The 15145-nt window shown below is 38.9% G+C and overlaps 1 protein-coding gene across 3 annotated transcripts; it reads left to right on the top strand.

The window, feature by feature from the left end:
• The first annotated feature begins 1311 nt into the window (after positions 1-1311).
• On the top strand, positions 1312-13919 carry klhl12 (kelch-like family member 12). Of its 3 annotated transcripts, XM_084720448.1 has the most exons (13): positions 1312-1619; positions 1718-1828; positions 3518-3744; positions 4060-4213; positions 5834-6051; positions 8674-8823; positions 8949-9063; positions 9168-9274; positions 9361-9556; positions 9710-9868; positions 11252-11350; positions 11438-11624; positions 12882-13919. In XM_084720448.1, exons 2-13 carry the CDS (start codon positions 1771-1773, stop codon positions 13006-13008), a joined length of 1797 nt encoding a protein of 598 aa, XP_084576574.1. In that variant the 5' UTR covers positions 1312-1619; positions 1718-1770; the 3' UTR covers positions 13009-13919. The 3 variants fall into 3 exon arrangements, with proteins under 3 accessions (XP_084576574.1, XP_084576575.1, XP_084576576.1); XM_084720449.1 differs by lacking the exon at positions 1718-1828; XM_084720450.1 differs by lacking the exons at positions 1312-1619; positions 1718-1828 and adding an exon at positions 3207-3266.
• Positions 13920-15145: the final 1226 nt, after the last annotated feature.

Genomic DNA, 15145 nt, shown 5'->3' with positions numbered 1-15145 from the left:
AAATGAAAACAAGTACACATTAAAATCATTTTCCTCAAAGATGTTTTTTTTGTCATATTTTGTAGTTGTTATCATGCTGATGTGTGTTCAAGTGTTTGTTTTTCTGATAAGTTTAGTTTTAAAAAGTGATGTGATGCTAAAAAGAGGGGTTCTACTTATTAAGGCTTGACAGTATGGAGACAAAGCAACACCCATGGGATGGCAGTTTACCATGACTGACTAATTACTTAATAATTAGTTGGACTTTATTGAAGCATAGCCTGTTGTCATAGTGTGAGGGACAGAAAGCAAGCAGCAGACTAGTGACAGTGCTGCTGGCTTGTTACAGATAGGATATGGACCAAACTAAAAACATTACACATCAAATACATTTTTTCCAAAGATGGTTTCTGTCATTTTATCAGAGTACTGAAAATCTCAAGTACAAGTACTGTTAGAATTACTGAAATATTACTCAACAACAAGTAAAACTACTGGTGCAGTTATGGTCAAGTAAAAGAACAAAGCGTTCCCATGAAAAACTATTCATTATTAAGAGTATTAATAACTCTTTAACCATTGATTTTTAAAGTATTATCAACAACATGATGTCATTTATCATATCAGATATTTCTTTGGAGAGGTTATCTCAGAATTTGGTGTGTGTCAAATGGTGTGACATTTTCCATTGTGATACATAGCCCAGAGGTTTTCAGAGTGAGAGGTGGGCATCCCCTGGTTGGTTCCTAACAGTTTCAAGGGAAGTTCAGTGAATGGAAATGAAAATATTACATTAGTTCATTATATTATAAATATTATATTAGTTATTACAATCGCAATCAAGGGGAGAATAGAATAGCTTTTGTGTGTGATTTGGTTAAAAAGAGATATCAGAGATTCAGTATGGGAATTTTGTTGTTTTCCCCACTTTCCCATAGTCAGAAACTCATAAATACCTTCCAAAAGTTTTTTAAATGTATTTGATTCAGATAGAATTGTAATGTGATTCCACATGAATAGCCGCGAAGGGCATCTTATTTGTGGAACACTATGGTGGTAACCCTAGATTCGCGAAAGTCTCGCGAGATCTTTACACGTTGTTTATTCATTTTCCACCTTGTAAAAATTCTTCAGGTTGCATAATGCGAAAAGGCTGTGGTTAAGATCTGCTTATGTATAGAGCCAAAAACACAGTTGGTTCTACTTAGAAAAAGCTCATGGTTTGGGTCAAAATAATTACTCTCGCGAGATCATTCTCATCTAGACGCGACCAACGCAGCGCACCCGCGCTGCTGGAGCGCGCACGTATTCTCACGTAATGGTCTGTGTTTACGTCCAATCTGTGGAGTCTCTGCTGCTGTGACCTGCTGCAGTTTAGTCAACGAGATATTCCAGCTGGGTAAAACTCGTGTCGGGGATGAGATATGAAATTGTTTTGAATTGTCAGACGTATATGTCGTCAGTGAGGCCGCGGACAGTGTGACCTATCAGAGGTCATGATGGATTAGATGTAGTTCAGTGGCTTTTTCCACACAGTGTGACTGACAGCAAGAACTGGGACAAGGGACTTTGGTGCTACTAACGTTAGCTAGCGACGCAACTTAGCTAAACGTTTTGAATCAGCCTTACCGCTGCGACAGGTATTATGTAAATTCTTGACAAGTTCTTCTGTGTGTGTCGCTTCATGTGTTGTCTTCCTCTGGCCACCAGCTCACTTTATATGGCTGTGTTTTCCTAGTTGTTGTCTGGCGTTGGCGTTAGCCCTCAGCTGTCGTTGGCTGCTGCTTGCTAATGTGTAGCTATAGTTATTGCCTCCCAGTGGTGGAAAAAGTATTCAAATCTTTTAACGGTAAGTTGCATTAGCAACACCACTGTGCACGATTACTCAATTAAATGTAAAATACCTACATTCAAAATATCACCGAGTAACACTCAAGTATTAGCAGTACATATATGTATCTATCAAAATTCAAAGTCCTTTCACTGAAGAGAGGACTCTGTCTGGCCATTTTATTAGTTTACTACATGTTTTGCATGAAAAATCTCAATCTGTTGGCTACAGCTATCAGACAAATGAAGTAAATTACTGAATAGCACAATATTTACCTCTTAAATGCAGAAATCTCACAAATTTGGACATACTCAAGTATCAACACCTCTAAACACTACTGATGGACAGTAACACAGTCTTTAAGGGACAGATCACCACAAAATTAAAAACATATTTTCCCACTTGCCTTTAGTGCCATCCATTCATCTCAATTGTTTTGGAGATATTGGTTGTAGAGATGTCTGCCTGCTCCTGAATATAATGGAACTAGAAGACACTCTGCCTGTGATGCTCAAAGCTCCAAAAATACTTTTGAAAGCCTCAGCAGTGGGAGTGTCATGATTCTCAAAATCTGTGATTCGATTTCACTTTCAATTTCAAGGCCATGATTCACTTTTAATTTTCAATTTAGGTATATTTTTCAGCACCAATGGCTTTGTCAATGTTAGACAATATTGTCTTGATGTGTAAAGATCAACAAATCATTTTTATACCCTGCTCACATTTTCAAATTCCTGTTTAAAAAGATAGGCTATATGGTATCAAGTCTAATATAACGGGCTGTAACCTATGCTGTCATATTTGAAGTGTTGTTTTTTTTCTCTGGACACCGCAAATATGGAATCCTGGGGAGAAAGACAAAAATATTAAGAGAATTTCTGTGGAACTATTTTCTTTCCTTCTATTCATGGATGAGATGTTACCGGTCAACCAGGAGGACGGTATTAATGTTTACATTTTGTCTAGTTTCTCTGGGCACGTGCCAGACACCGCAAATACAGAATCCTGGGGTGAAAGACAAAAATATTAAGACAATTTCTGTGGAACTATTTTCTTTCCACTGAACCTCATGACAAAACAGGAACCATGCTTCTACTCATGGATGAGACATTACAGGTCAACCAGGAGGATGATATTAATGTTTACATTTTGTCTCGCTTCTGAATAGATGCACTCTTCCTACTGCACAGTCATACAATTGGTGGACAGTAGAAAGAAAATGGTTGCTACATTACACTGCAGCAACAAGGTCTGTGGATTATTTTGAGTAACCAGGTCATGATTTCTGGAAAGAGACATTGGTTTGAGTTTTTCAAATGTATTTTTTGACACTTTGAGCACCACAAGCAGAGTGCCATCTAATGTCATTATATTAGAGAGAAGGCAGATGATATCTCCAGAGCTCAGCAACTCACACCAAAACAGTTCAGATGGATAAATAGCACTACAGGAAAGGGTAAATATATCTTGTTTTGATTTTGGCGTGAACTGTCCCTTTAATATACCTAACATCTTTGTTTCTCTGTGCTTTCTAACTAACATCAAATATGCTTTTATTCTGTCACTGTGCAGCACAAATCTTATGTTGGAATCTCACACATGTTACACACCCATTTAACTCACAAACACTCAAACAGTTATAACTCATATAGAATATGTTGCATGTACAAATGATGTAGTGAACGGTGAATTGTCTATCTGTTTTAGATTCCTTGAGTAGTTTGAGATCCTTGAGAGATTCTCAAGGCAGCATGGCTCCCAAAGACATCATGACCAACTCTCATGCCAAGTCCATCCTCAATGCGATGAACTCACTTCGCAAGAGCAACACACTCTGCGACATCACTCTGAGAGTGGAGAACACAGATTTTCCAGCTCATCGGATTGTCTTGGCTGCCTGCAGTGACTACTTTTGTGCCATGTTCACCAGTGAGGTAATGCTAGAAATGTTTTGAGTACACAATGCTGACAAAGAAGCACACTGAATTTTTACTATTTTTCAGTTCTGTAAAGCATTTGACATATGTCTCGATAAACATAGGAGAATAACAGAAAAAGATGCTATGGTTACATTTCTGAATATGATATTTTAGCTCTTTAGAGTCTCTAAGGAAGTATTTTACTGAACAAGGTGCAGTTGACAAGACAATTATGAGAATTGCTACAGGATAAAACTCAATGCTGTAACTAATCCGTCAATGATATGTGTCTTGTTACACCTGATAGCGTCTGTTCTTGTTTCTGTGCAGCTTGCAGAGAAGGGGAAATCTTTTGTCGACATTCAGGGGCTCACTGCAGCGACTATGGAGATCCTGTTGGACTTTGTCTACACAGAGACGGTGTTAGTCACTGTGGAGAACGTCCAAGAACTGCTCCCTGCAGCGTGTCTGCTGCAGCTCAAAGGTACGTTTAGGAGTGCCTGCTGTCCCTTTATTTTAAAGATGTGTGCTTAAGCCAGCTGATATTGTTGTTAGTCTGTGTAGAGGGCATCTGCAGAAAAAAATCCTTAAATTTCCTTAAAAAAGACTTTAGACAGTATTAAAATGTCATAAATTTAATTTATAAAAGTTTTAAATCTCTTCTCTTGCCTGCAGTAGGCAGTAAAGTTAGTTTTAAGACGTTTTCGTATCTGGTTACAGGCTGTTGCAGACATGTGCCTCATGCAAGAACAACTCGTACAAAAAGATTCCTTACTAAGTGGTTTGTACGAGTGGTTTAAGCAAACTTTTTGCATTCACCAATTTTCTGGTATTTTTAATTTTCACTAAGAAACAAGAATAATGTACAGGTGGTCCAGACCTGTTGTAGGAAAAATAAATTTCACTTCATAATTATGTTGACATTGTCCTGTTTGGCTGCAATTCAAATGACAATACAATTCTAACTTTACACATAAAGCATCAATAATTTAATTTGTTACAGTCAGGCGTGTCAGCCATATCTTCATATGTAGATTTATGAAGTCACTGTCAAGGAAAAGCTCCTCTGTTGTGCAGTATCATCTATCATGGCACATATTCTGTCATCCAGCTCCATGACAGAAACTTCCCCTGACCCCCTCCTCCTGTTGCAGTCATCAATCACCTTGCCGTCGCATGATGTCTTTTTAAGTCATTTTCACATCGAACCATTTCTTCTTTATCTCAGTGACAGTACAACCCACAGTTAACACACAGCTGGCACTGTTAAAATAATAAGCTTTCCTTCATGGATCTCTGTAAGCAGAACTTCAATCTCCGAACTTGTAAAGTTCCTCTTTTTTTTCTTTGATGCCATTTTCGTGAATGAACACTTCCTGATATATGGAACAAGTTCATTTGTACAGCACATTTTTTAACAACAGGGCAATTCAAAGTGCTCTACATAAAACATAAAGTGCACCAAGAGCTTCAAGACAAAATGTAAAAGGAACAGAAATATTTCAACACAATTAAAAGAGTTAAATAGTCAATAGAAGTAAGGAAAGTATAAGTTACAGTGTAGTTTAAGATTTATAAAAATACAAAAATGTTCTTGCATGAGGTCCATTATTCAGCTATAAACTCTAAGTGGGATTGTTGTGACAGCAGATTGTGTGTTGTGGATCCTGCATCATCAGATCCGCCGTAAACACTGTCACTGCTGCTAGCTACAGTAGCTGGGGAGCTCATCGCCAAATGTCAAGTATCAATTTTAGCCAAATCTTTAGTGAACTTCAATAAATTAATCATTTGAAATAGGTAAGCGGCATTAAATGAATGTAAGGATTAACCTGAGTCGGAGTCACATTAATTTAATCAATCATATCATCAGGAGTTGTTGTCAAATACTCCCGAAAAAATGTGATGCATTATGTTGCATTACAAGTGGTATTTAACAGGTCTTAAAAGGTCTTGAATATAATGTGGTGAACCCTGTAGAAACCTCGAGGCACCACTCTTCAAATGAAATGGTTTCAGAGTTGTTGAGTCATGTCTGTCATGATCTGTCTGAATTTGAATGATGCGTGTGTGTTTATACAATTTTAACTTTTGTCTTCCTCAGGGGTGAAAAGAGCGTGTTGTGACTTTTTAGAGAGTCAGCTCGATCCCTCCAACTGTCTGGGTATTCGTGACTTCGCCGAAACTCACAATTGCCTCGACCTGATGCAGGCCGCCGAGCTCTTTTCCCAGAAGCATTTCTCCGAGGTGGTTCAGCATGAGGAGTTCATGCTGCTCAGCCAGACAGAAGTCGAAAAGCTTATAAAATGTGACGAAATCCAGGTAGGAAGACCGGATGCCATGAGGTTTTTTACTTTTTGATGTTATTATCAGGTTTAGTTGAAGTTTCAGTGAATCCAGAGGAGATTTTTCTTCAAATAATTATATTTTTGAGGTTATATTTTGTGGTTATTACAGTGGAAATACTACCGCTTTTGTCCACAGGGGTTTCCAAAATCCTCAAAATATGGAAGTTCCTTGTTATTTGAAATACCTGAACTCATGATAACACATCTGTTCCCTGATATATCTATGTGTTATCTATGTATGATGTACCTATAATATTTCATTTTGGTGCCTGAAAAGCAACGTGACTAAAACAATGTAGTGTTAACTGAGTTTGACTTTCACAGCTTTCTTATTGTCTTTCACCTGAGTGGGAAAAGAGAAAAACAAGTACCAGCCTGCTGTAATCTCAGTCAGTCACCCCCCTCCTCCAGTCCCACTCACTTTTGCGGATCGGGCTGACAAAGAAATTGCAGAGAAGAAAACCTGATTTAAGTTGGCCTTTGTGCTCAGGAAATTCCTGTTCCCGACCACATGCCTTGCTTTGTGAAAACACAGTTATTATCACACAATGATTTATAGATCATCAATTCTCTCAAATGGCTCTTCCTGTCATTTTTGTTGTCTTTAAAATAAAACCAGACCATACATGTAAATCACAGTCACGCATAATTTGCCCTCAGTAAAACTTTTCTCTTCATGTCATCTTTCTCATGTGAGGATTTTATAGTGAGAATTTATAGCTTTCTTTCTACCTACAGCAGACTGCGTTGTTGCATATTGTGTGTTTTTGATTACAAGTATAATTGCAATTGCTGAACAATTAATGATAAACATTATAGATGGACAGTGTAGCTGGTGCAACTAATAAATATTGTGCAACACGTTTAACTGCAGTTTTCAGCTAACTGTTCAGTTATTAAAGGGCTAGTTTGGATTTTCTGAAGTGAGGTTGTATGAGGTACTGATCCATAGTCTGCCCCCATTCTGGAGAAGCAGAGAGGAGTTTCAGTGGTGGAGGAAGCTCAGAATTTATTTGCTATGGACATGACAGCACCATGACATGTTTCAGTCATCTAAAAGAATCAACAGACTGTTTAAGTTTAAGAGTCAGTATAAATGTGCGCTATATTTAAAATATTTTCATCACTTAACCTTGCAATCAGACAGCATTTTCTGATGGGAAACCAGTGGTTTATAAGCTAAATAATGCTTTCTCCATAATTACCAGTGTCCATTGGCAAAAGCAGTAAATTGAGTTGCAGGTCTACTTCTGCCTCACTTGTTTAGTTTTCTGTGTTGTTGTGTGACTTTATTCTTTTAAAGAGTTAGTTAGGGTCACTGACATAGATAAAGATGGACAACATGGCAGCTGCCCAAAAGGGAAACCAAAACATCTCGATCACCTGGCTGTAGTTTTAAAGCCCAACCCCTCCACACTATCAGATAGGACTTGGGCCAAACTAAACCATCAAAGTACACAAATATATTTCTCCCACAGTTGGTTTCTGTCATGTTAGGAAACTGTTATCATTCTTGTTAGTTTGTCATGATTTCCCACAATTTGATATGACTTTAGATTCTAAGGTCACGATTCAATTCAGGTTGTTGATTTAAACATTTTTTTTTTGTTTTTCTGTTTTTTGCGCCGCCTGTTCTACCATCAAGTCTTGATTTGTAAGGATCAACAGATTATTGGTTTTCTGCCTTGACAACTGTTGGCATTTTTAAATTCCTCTTTAAAAACTCTATCAAGTGTGATATGACAGTCGATAAGCTACGCTTTGTCATTTTTAAAGTGTTTTCTTTGGACACACCGCAAATACGCGGGGGTGGAGAGAAAAAAAAATACTGAGAATCACAGATTCTGCCTTTCACTTGGATTACTTAAACTGAAAGCTCATTTTGATATATATATTTTTTAATTTTGAAACTGTGACACCTGTAACTCTGACATATGTTAATTTTTCTGATAAGTGTTGTTTTAATTAGTTATTCGATGCTATGAGAAGGCTGATTCACGTCTTGACTGACAGCTGAGCCCTGTTCGCCATTGAGTTGGCCAGCTGTGTGGGCAAGTGTTGGATATTTTGGCTTTATTTTTGTACAGTGAGAGGAAGAGGAGGCGTGTCATCCATTTTTAATTCACAGTCAATTGGTCGGATTCACAAAAGTCACCACAAAACACTAACAGATCGAGGCAGCTCCTGTGTTCTGTGAGGGGATATTACTGTTTTTGCCAAAGGAGTCTGGTTGGTTTGAAAAGAGCAATATTTGGCTCGTACAACGGTGGTTTCCCATCCCAGAAAAAGCCGTCTGACGGCAATGAAAAGAGGTGAACATAATCCAAATATAGCATACAGTTAAAATGACAGAAATTTATTTTAGTTGGTCCTTCTTTTTGACGTGTCTAAAATGCGTTTTGCTTCTGACACTGTCCACAGGAGTACATTGCTTAGCTTCCTACACCGGTACTCCTGCTGCTCACTGGGGGCGTGGTGACCGCTATTTACTGCAGCTCATACACTGATGGATCTGTATCTCACACAACCCCACTGAAACAGTCCTCTCAATATGTGGATTTACTGTCTTCTCACTGTGCATGCTGTCTGTATGTAGGTGGACTCAGAGGAGCCTGTATTTGAAGCCGTGTTGAACTGGGTGAAACACAACCGAAAAGAGCGAGAGCCCTACCTGCCAGACATGCTCGAGTTTGTCCGAATGCCGCTCCTGACCCCCCGTTACATTACAGATGTCATTGATGCTGAGGTGAGCCAGACGACACACACACACACACAGCAGGTTGTTGTGTAATCATACGCCAAAGCTTCCAGTGAAGGATTGTGTGTTGAAGTATTTATCACCATAATTAAGCGAGTTTTGACACGTTTTAGCCCCTCATTCGGTGTAGCCTGCCATGTCGAGACCTCGTCGACGAAGCCAAGAAATTCCACTTACGACCGGAGCTGAGGAGTGAGATGCAGGGCCCTCGCACACAAGCTAGATTAGGTAGGAATCCTGTTTTTTAATTGCAATTTAGGTATATGCATGTCTCCTATATACCTACTTTATAATCCACACACACAGTAAAAGTGATTTTTGGGTCTTTTCAGGTGCCAAAGAAGTCCTGTTGGTTATAGGTGGATTCGGCAGCCAACAGTCACCGATAGACATAGTTGAAAAATATGATCCAAAAACACAAGAATGGAGCTTCCTTCCTGTACGTATTAAATATTTTAGAGAGAACCCTATAATTTTTTTTTTCTAAGTAGCTTCAGCTGATACAGACATGTATGTCCTTGACAGAACATTGCACGGAAAAGGCGTTATGTCGCCACTGTGTCCCTCCACGATCGAGTTTATGTGATCGGAGGCTACGACGGTCGCTCGAGGCTCAGCTCAGTGGAGTGCCTGGACTACACAGCGGACGAGGACGGTGTTTGGTACACCGTCGCCACCATGAATGTGCGCCGCGGCCTCGCTGGAGCCACAACACTCGGAGGTGAGCGTGCCAAATGGCTCCTGCCTTTGTTGGTATTTCCTTTCTTCCCTAGAAATCCCCTGTGAATGGTTTTGTTGTTTCTCAGAAAGGCACACAGTAACAATACAGTGGTGTTTTTTTCAGTCTAGTTAAATCTGATCTGGTTCTCGACAGACATGATCTATGTTGCCGGTGGCTTCGATGGAAGCCGACGTCATACCAGCATGGAGCGATATGACCCAAACATCGACCAGTGGAGCATGCTGGGAGATATGCAAACAGCCAGAGAGGGAGCTGGTCTGGTGGTGGCAAGTGGACTTATATACTGTCTAGGTATGAACAGTCTTTACTTCTCAGTTTTTAATAACTTTGACACACATGATGTTCTTATTGGGGCTGCAACTTATGCTTATTTTTCCTCATCAGTTAATCACTGTCTGGAAAAGGTCAAAAAATATAATTTCCCAGAGCCTGATGTGGCATATTCAAATCCAAAGACATTCAGAAGAAAAGCAGAAAATCTAAACATTTGAAAAGCTGGACACGGCAACAGTCATCATTCAATCAATGACGTTAAGTTAAGTTTTTCAAAGTCCAAGGTCGAGGATGGTGACCTAAAAATCCAAAGATATTCAGTTCAGTAGGATAATAAATGAAGAAAAGTGTGAAAACAACTTTAAATTTTAAACTGCCATTTTTGCCTGAAAAATTACTTTGCAAATTAATCAATTATCAAATTAGTTTACTAATTTAACTTAACTTTAATTCTCTTACCATTGACTAATTGACTAAGTGATTATTGTATTGACCCAAATGTAACACCAACACGATTTTCGAAAGAAATTTTGAAGAAACAACACTTTCACATTAGTCCTGTTGGGGAAGTTTCCTGGAGATAAATTGGAGGAGACGAGAGGCCTCATCTCTAAACTCTGTTTTATTGTACAAGTGAAACATGAAATGAAACCATTAATGTGAACATAAATCCCACATTTGAGTAGAAGTCAAATACCTTCTCTCCTGTCAGGCTCTTAAAGCTGTCATTTTAAGCACGACAAGCACGTGTTTTCACTTTAGTTAAACAGTTAAACAAAAGGTTACAGAAGCCTTAAGAAACTCCTGTAGTTTTAACTGGACTAAAAAAAAATACTTTGAGGGTTTGAGGGTTGACTGACTCTCAAAGACGCACTATAAACAGGCTTGAAGACGCTTGCTAGCCTGGCAGCAGTAAGGCTGTAGAAAACCTATAAAGCAACACTCTCTGTAAGACCGCTAAGCTTCACAAAAGGAATATCTGATGTTTTGATTACTTGTCAAGCCTTAATACAATCCCACTTTTTATAGCGCAGTTTCCAAAGAAAGATATTGTATTGTGCTCGGGCAAAAGTGGTCACTGACTCATTTCAGCTCAGCTAAACTTGTCTAGAGTTGCAGCCAGCAGTTATTTATTTCTCAGTTAATTTGTTAATCATTTGGTTTATTAAATGTCAGAAAATAATGGAAAATACCCAACACAGTTTTTCCCTAAGATTTAAGATCATAACTTCACTTCACTCTTAAGACAAAGAATAACATGCAGATCCAACAAATGAGAAACATTTATGCTTGGAAAATGACTCAAATGATTGATGGATCAAAACAGATTTTTCTGTCAATCAATTAATGGACTTATTGTTGAAGCTCTACATGTGTAATTTCCCTGATATTTCCTCACAGGCGGATATGATGGACTAAATATCTTGAATTCAGTGGAGCGGTATGACCCTCACACAGGCCACTGGACAAGTGTTACACCCATGGCCACCAAGAGGTCAGGTAGGTAAGAAAACAGGATGAAGTGAAGTATTCAAGCTAACTGTGAGCGTTTCTGTTCATCTGAGAGTTTTATTCTCCTGTTTTCAGGGGCCGGCGTTGCTTTACTCAATGACCACATCTACGTGGTTGGAGGCTTTGATGGTGTTTCACACCTCGACTCGGTTGAGGTCTACAACATCAGAACGGACTATTGGACCACTGTGGCCAATATGACAACGCCTCGGTGTTACGTGGGAGCCACAGTTCTCCGAGGACGTCTCTATGCCATTGCAGGGTAAGAAAGGGTGTCTCACCTCCCTCTTTCAAACCACGCAGAGTCGTCCAGCAAAAAACAGTTGAACCAGGCTCTAATTTTGCTGCAACATGACACCGCACACCTCATTTCCACTGTTACTGTCTAATCTAAATCAAGTGATTACTGTTTCCTTCTAGAGCAGTAAAATCCTTTTGTTGTAGTATTATAAACGTCTGTTCTGTGTTTTGGTGTCTGATAAACCTTGTTGTGTTCATGACTAGTTTTTGCTCATTTTTTTCTTCCATCTCTCGTTCTCAACTCCTCTCTTCTCCCAGCTTGTGTTTCCTCCTGTGGTCTGCTCTTATTGGCTGTAGTTTGTTGCATGGCTCGCCAGTCTGTCCCCAACACGACTAGATATTAAACCTGCTTGGTATCCTTTGGGCGTCTGTGAGGCCCTGGCGTGATCTCAGATCATGTCTTTTGAATATTTCACAAACAATGAGTGAACGCCTCTGATCTCTGGGATTTTGTTGGCAATCTCAAAAAAACGTGTGGAGTGGAAAATCAGGGCTTCAATACTGCAGTGGGAATCTGTCATTAGGAGTGACCATAATGACCATTTTAATTGAAATTACAATATGACCCACTGCAATTTTCAAATCGCAGGAGGCGCAGTATTTGTCAAAGGCAAAATGTGTTTCAAAATAGTTTTAAACTTAACATTGTTGTGGTCCAAAGATATCCTGACCATATTCCACAGACTTGAGAAAACATCTTTTCTGTTACAGATCCACGCAAAAATCACACCATAATCGTTTTTCAATGAAAATTAGAATAATGATGTAATGTGATCATTCCCTCTAGTATCACAAATTATATCGCAGTTGCAACATCAGTCAAAATAATTGCAATTAAAAATCAGCTCTAAATCAAAACTTGTTTCAATTTTCATGCAAGCGCCTTAAGAGAGGCTGAAAAATCCTGTATGTGTTTAATGATGTTAATTTAGCTTTTTCTGTTGTTATCAGAAAAGTTATCAAGTTTATCTGGATGATTATAATTGTGGCACATCGCTGGCGACTGATTGTGAGTCACCGCAGTGTTTTTGTTAGTGGGTCATTGAAACTCTGCCGGTTAAGATGAACCTTATCTCTCCATGTTACACAACACAAAGAATTAACTTTTGATAGTTCAGTCGGTACAGCAGTCTCCTGCAGTTCAGCAGTCCAGTTGAGCAGAGCTGATTGTTGTGGTTAAAATTCTCAGTTCCTCTGTGTTTGTCTCACATCTCTCCAGATATGACGGGAACTCCCTCCTCAGCAGTATTGAATGTTACGACCCGGTTATCGACTCCTGGGAGGTTGTCACTTCGATGGCGACGCAGCGGTGCGACGCCGGCGTCTGCGTTCTACGAGAAAAGTGATTTCTTTTTTTTTTGTTTTTTGTTTTTTTGTTTTTTGTTTTTTTGCCAAGAACAAGAACCACAAGAGGAAAAGCAGACGGGAGGACAGGCAGCTAGACTTTGCTAAAATGCCACTAAAACAGAACCACAAAGGGAGATGTTTGTTCGCCAGTATGCAAATAGGTACTCTGAAAAGAATGAGTGCAGCAGTTTGGGCCGCCTCCTCGACTGGATGGTCAACCCTCCGACACTCGGACCGCGCAACAGAGATTCAGCTTCGCCGTGGTAGACTTCACCTCAAAAGAGGCCTCCAAGGAGCCCATCACCACTTGCATGATTCTCTTCGGTGGTACTTGTTGCTGTCGTTACCTGTGAGATTATTTTTTCAGTTTGTCTTCAAAGTGCAATATATTTCTACTCATCATAAGAAAACATTTAAAGACGGGGTTGAGTCAGACTCCGTTTGCTGCTATATGCCTTATGACTTTGGCCTACATCAAACAGTGAGCATCCATGTTGCCTCCCATTTGACTTTGATGATAGTTACAGTACATTGGCTTATTATCAAGTGTACTCATTTGGCATTTGCAAGGTCATTAATGGGTCAGTAATTCAACCCTTTTTGTAATTCTTCCTGTAAACAGTGCTTTTAGATTCAAATCACTTTAATACGAAAGGTTTATTACTTATTGTTGCTCTGAGAATATATATTTAGAGATAAATATTGTTTTAGAAAATGACTGAATTGTACCAGTTTACTTTAATTATTTTGTCCCTCTATTTGGCACAGTTGAAACATCACCAAGTAGTAAGTATGAGGTGCATGTGATTTGTTTTTCTTCCTCAGCTTATACATCTGGACGTGTACGTGTAGGACACAAAGTCATGACATCACTGTTGCCTGGGAAGTGAATAAACACACCGAGAACTGACACGTTCTGTCTGCGGTGCATCTTTTCAGTCAGTTGTCTTGTGATGCAGAGAGACCAAACGCACTCACTTCCTCACGTCACCGGCTGAGTCAGTGGGTAGAAAAGTCGTCATTCGCGTCCACAGAGCGAGTGGAGAATCATCCGAGCAATCGAAGCAGTTTAATGTCTCAAATTCATCAAACTGGACGGGATAGACTTACTACGACTTGATGGGTCCCATTTGAATGTGAACAGTAAAAACTGAATATCAGCATGCAATCAGATTACTCAATTTACTGTCCAACCTGCCAACAATATTTTTTCCATTTGAGGAAGCAGGAGCATTTTGTGATGACTGTATTAGTCATACTAGTGTCGTGGTTCAGACTGAAGAATCTCAACAATGATTTGATGAATTACCACGAAGTTCACGTTCTCCAGAATGTGAATCCAACTGAATCTGCTGATCCTCTGACTTTTCCTCTAGCATCATCATGATGTTGACATTGATGGTTTTGAGTAAAATGTCTAAATTTTGGGTTGATTCCTGTGAAATTTAGTACAAACATCCATTTCCTAAGAAGCCAAGAGAATTTTTTTTTTTTAACGCCGTTATATCAAGATCACAAGTTAATGATTTTGTTACCACAAGATGACAACAACCAAAAATTATTTTGTACATTTAAACTTGTATAGCAACTTTCAAAACATAGTTACAAAGTAGAATAAAAACAGAATCCAGTGAAATACCGCAGAAGAAGATTATTAAAGAAGAACATACAAGTAAGAATTAAGTATCTGGTAAGATATAAAAAACATTTTCTTGTGATAAAGGCAAAAATCACGAGGGCACTATAAATTTATTCTTTAATAAAAGCCAAACAAACAGATCTGTGCATCTCAGTTCTACATCTCAGGGTTCATTTATCTTGAGAAAACAAAAGGCCGGTTACACAAGATAATTTATCAGGAGAAAATGACTTTTGATTTCTTGAGACCACGGGAAGAGAAAACGAGTGTCTGGTTGATTTGATAACGCCTGATTTCAGCCTTTAAGATTACTGTCATGACTGAACGAAGGATTAACAACTGAACAGTAAGTTAGTAATCCTTGATCTAACATTTTCATCTTAAATCACTTGCTACACTTCTCAAACCACCACCTATACATGCTGGTATGACGCTGATCTCTGATAAACATAAAAATAAATTAATATTCAAAGTTATAAGAGGAAACAACCTTTTGT

This window comes from Lutjanus erythropterus, chromosome 6 (assembly GCF_056507025.1).
Source record: "Lutjanus erythropterus isolate fLutEry1 chromosome 6, fLutEry1.hap2, whole genome shotgun sequence".
Lineage (NCBI taxonomy): Eukaryota > Metazoa > Chordata > Actinopteri > Lutjaniformes > Lutjanidae > Lutjanus > Lutjanus erythropterus.
This window is presented reverse-complemented; position numbering and strand designations above follow the sequence as displayed.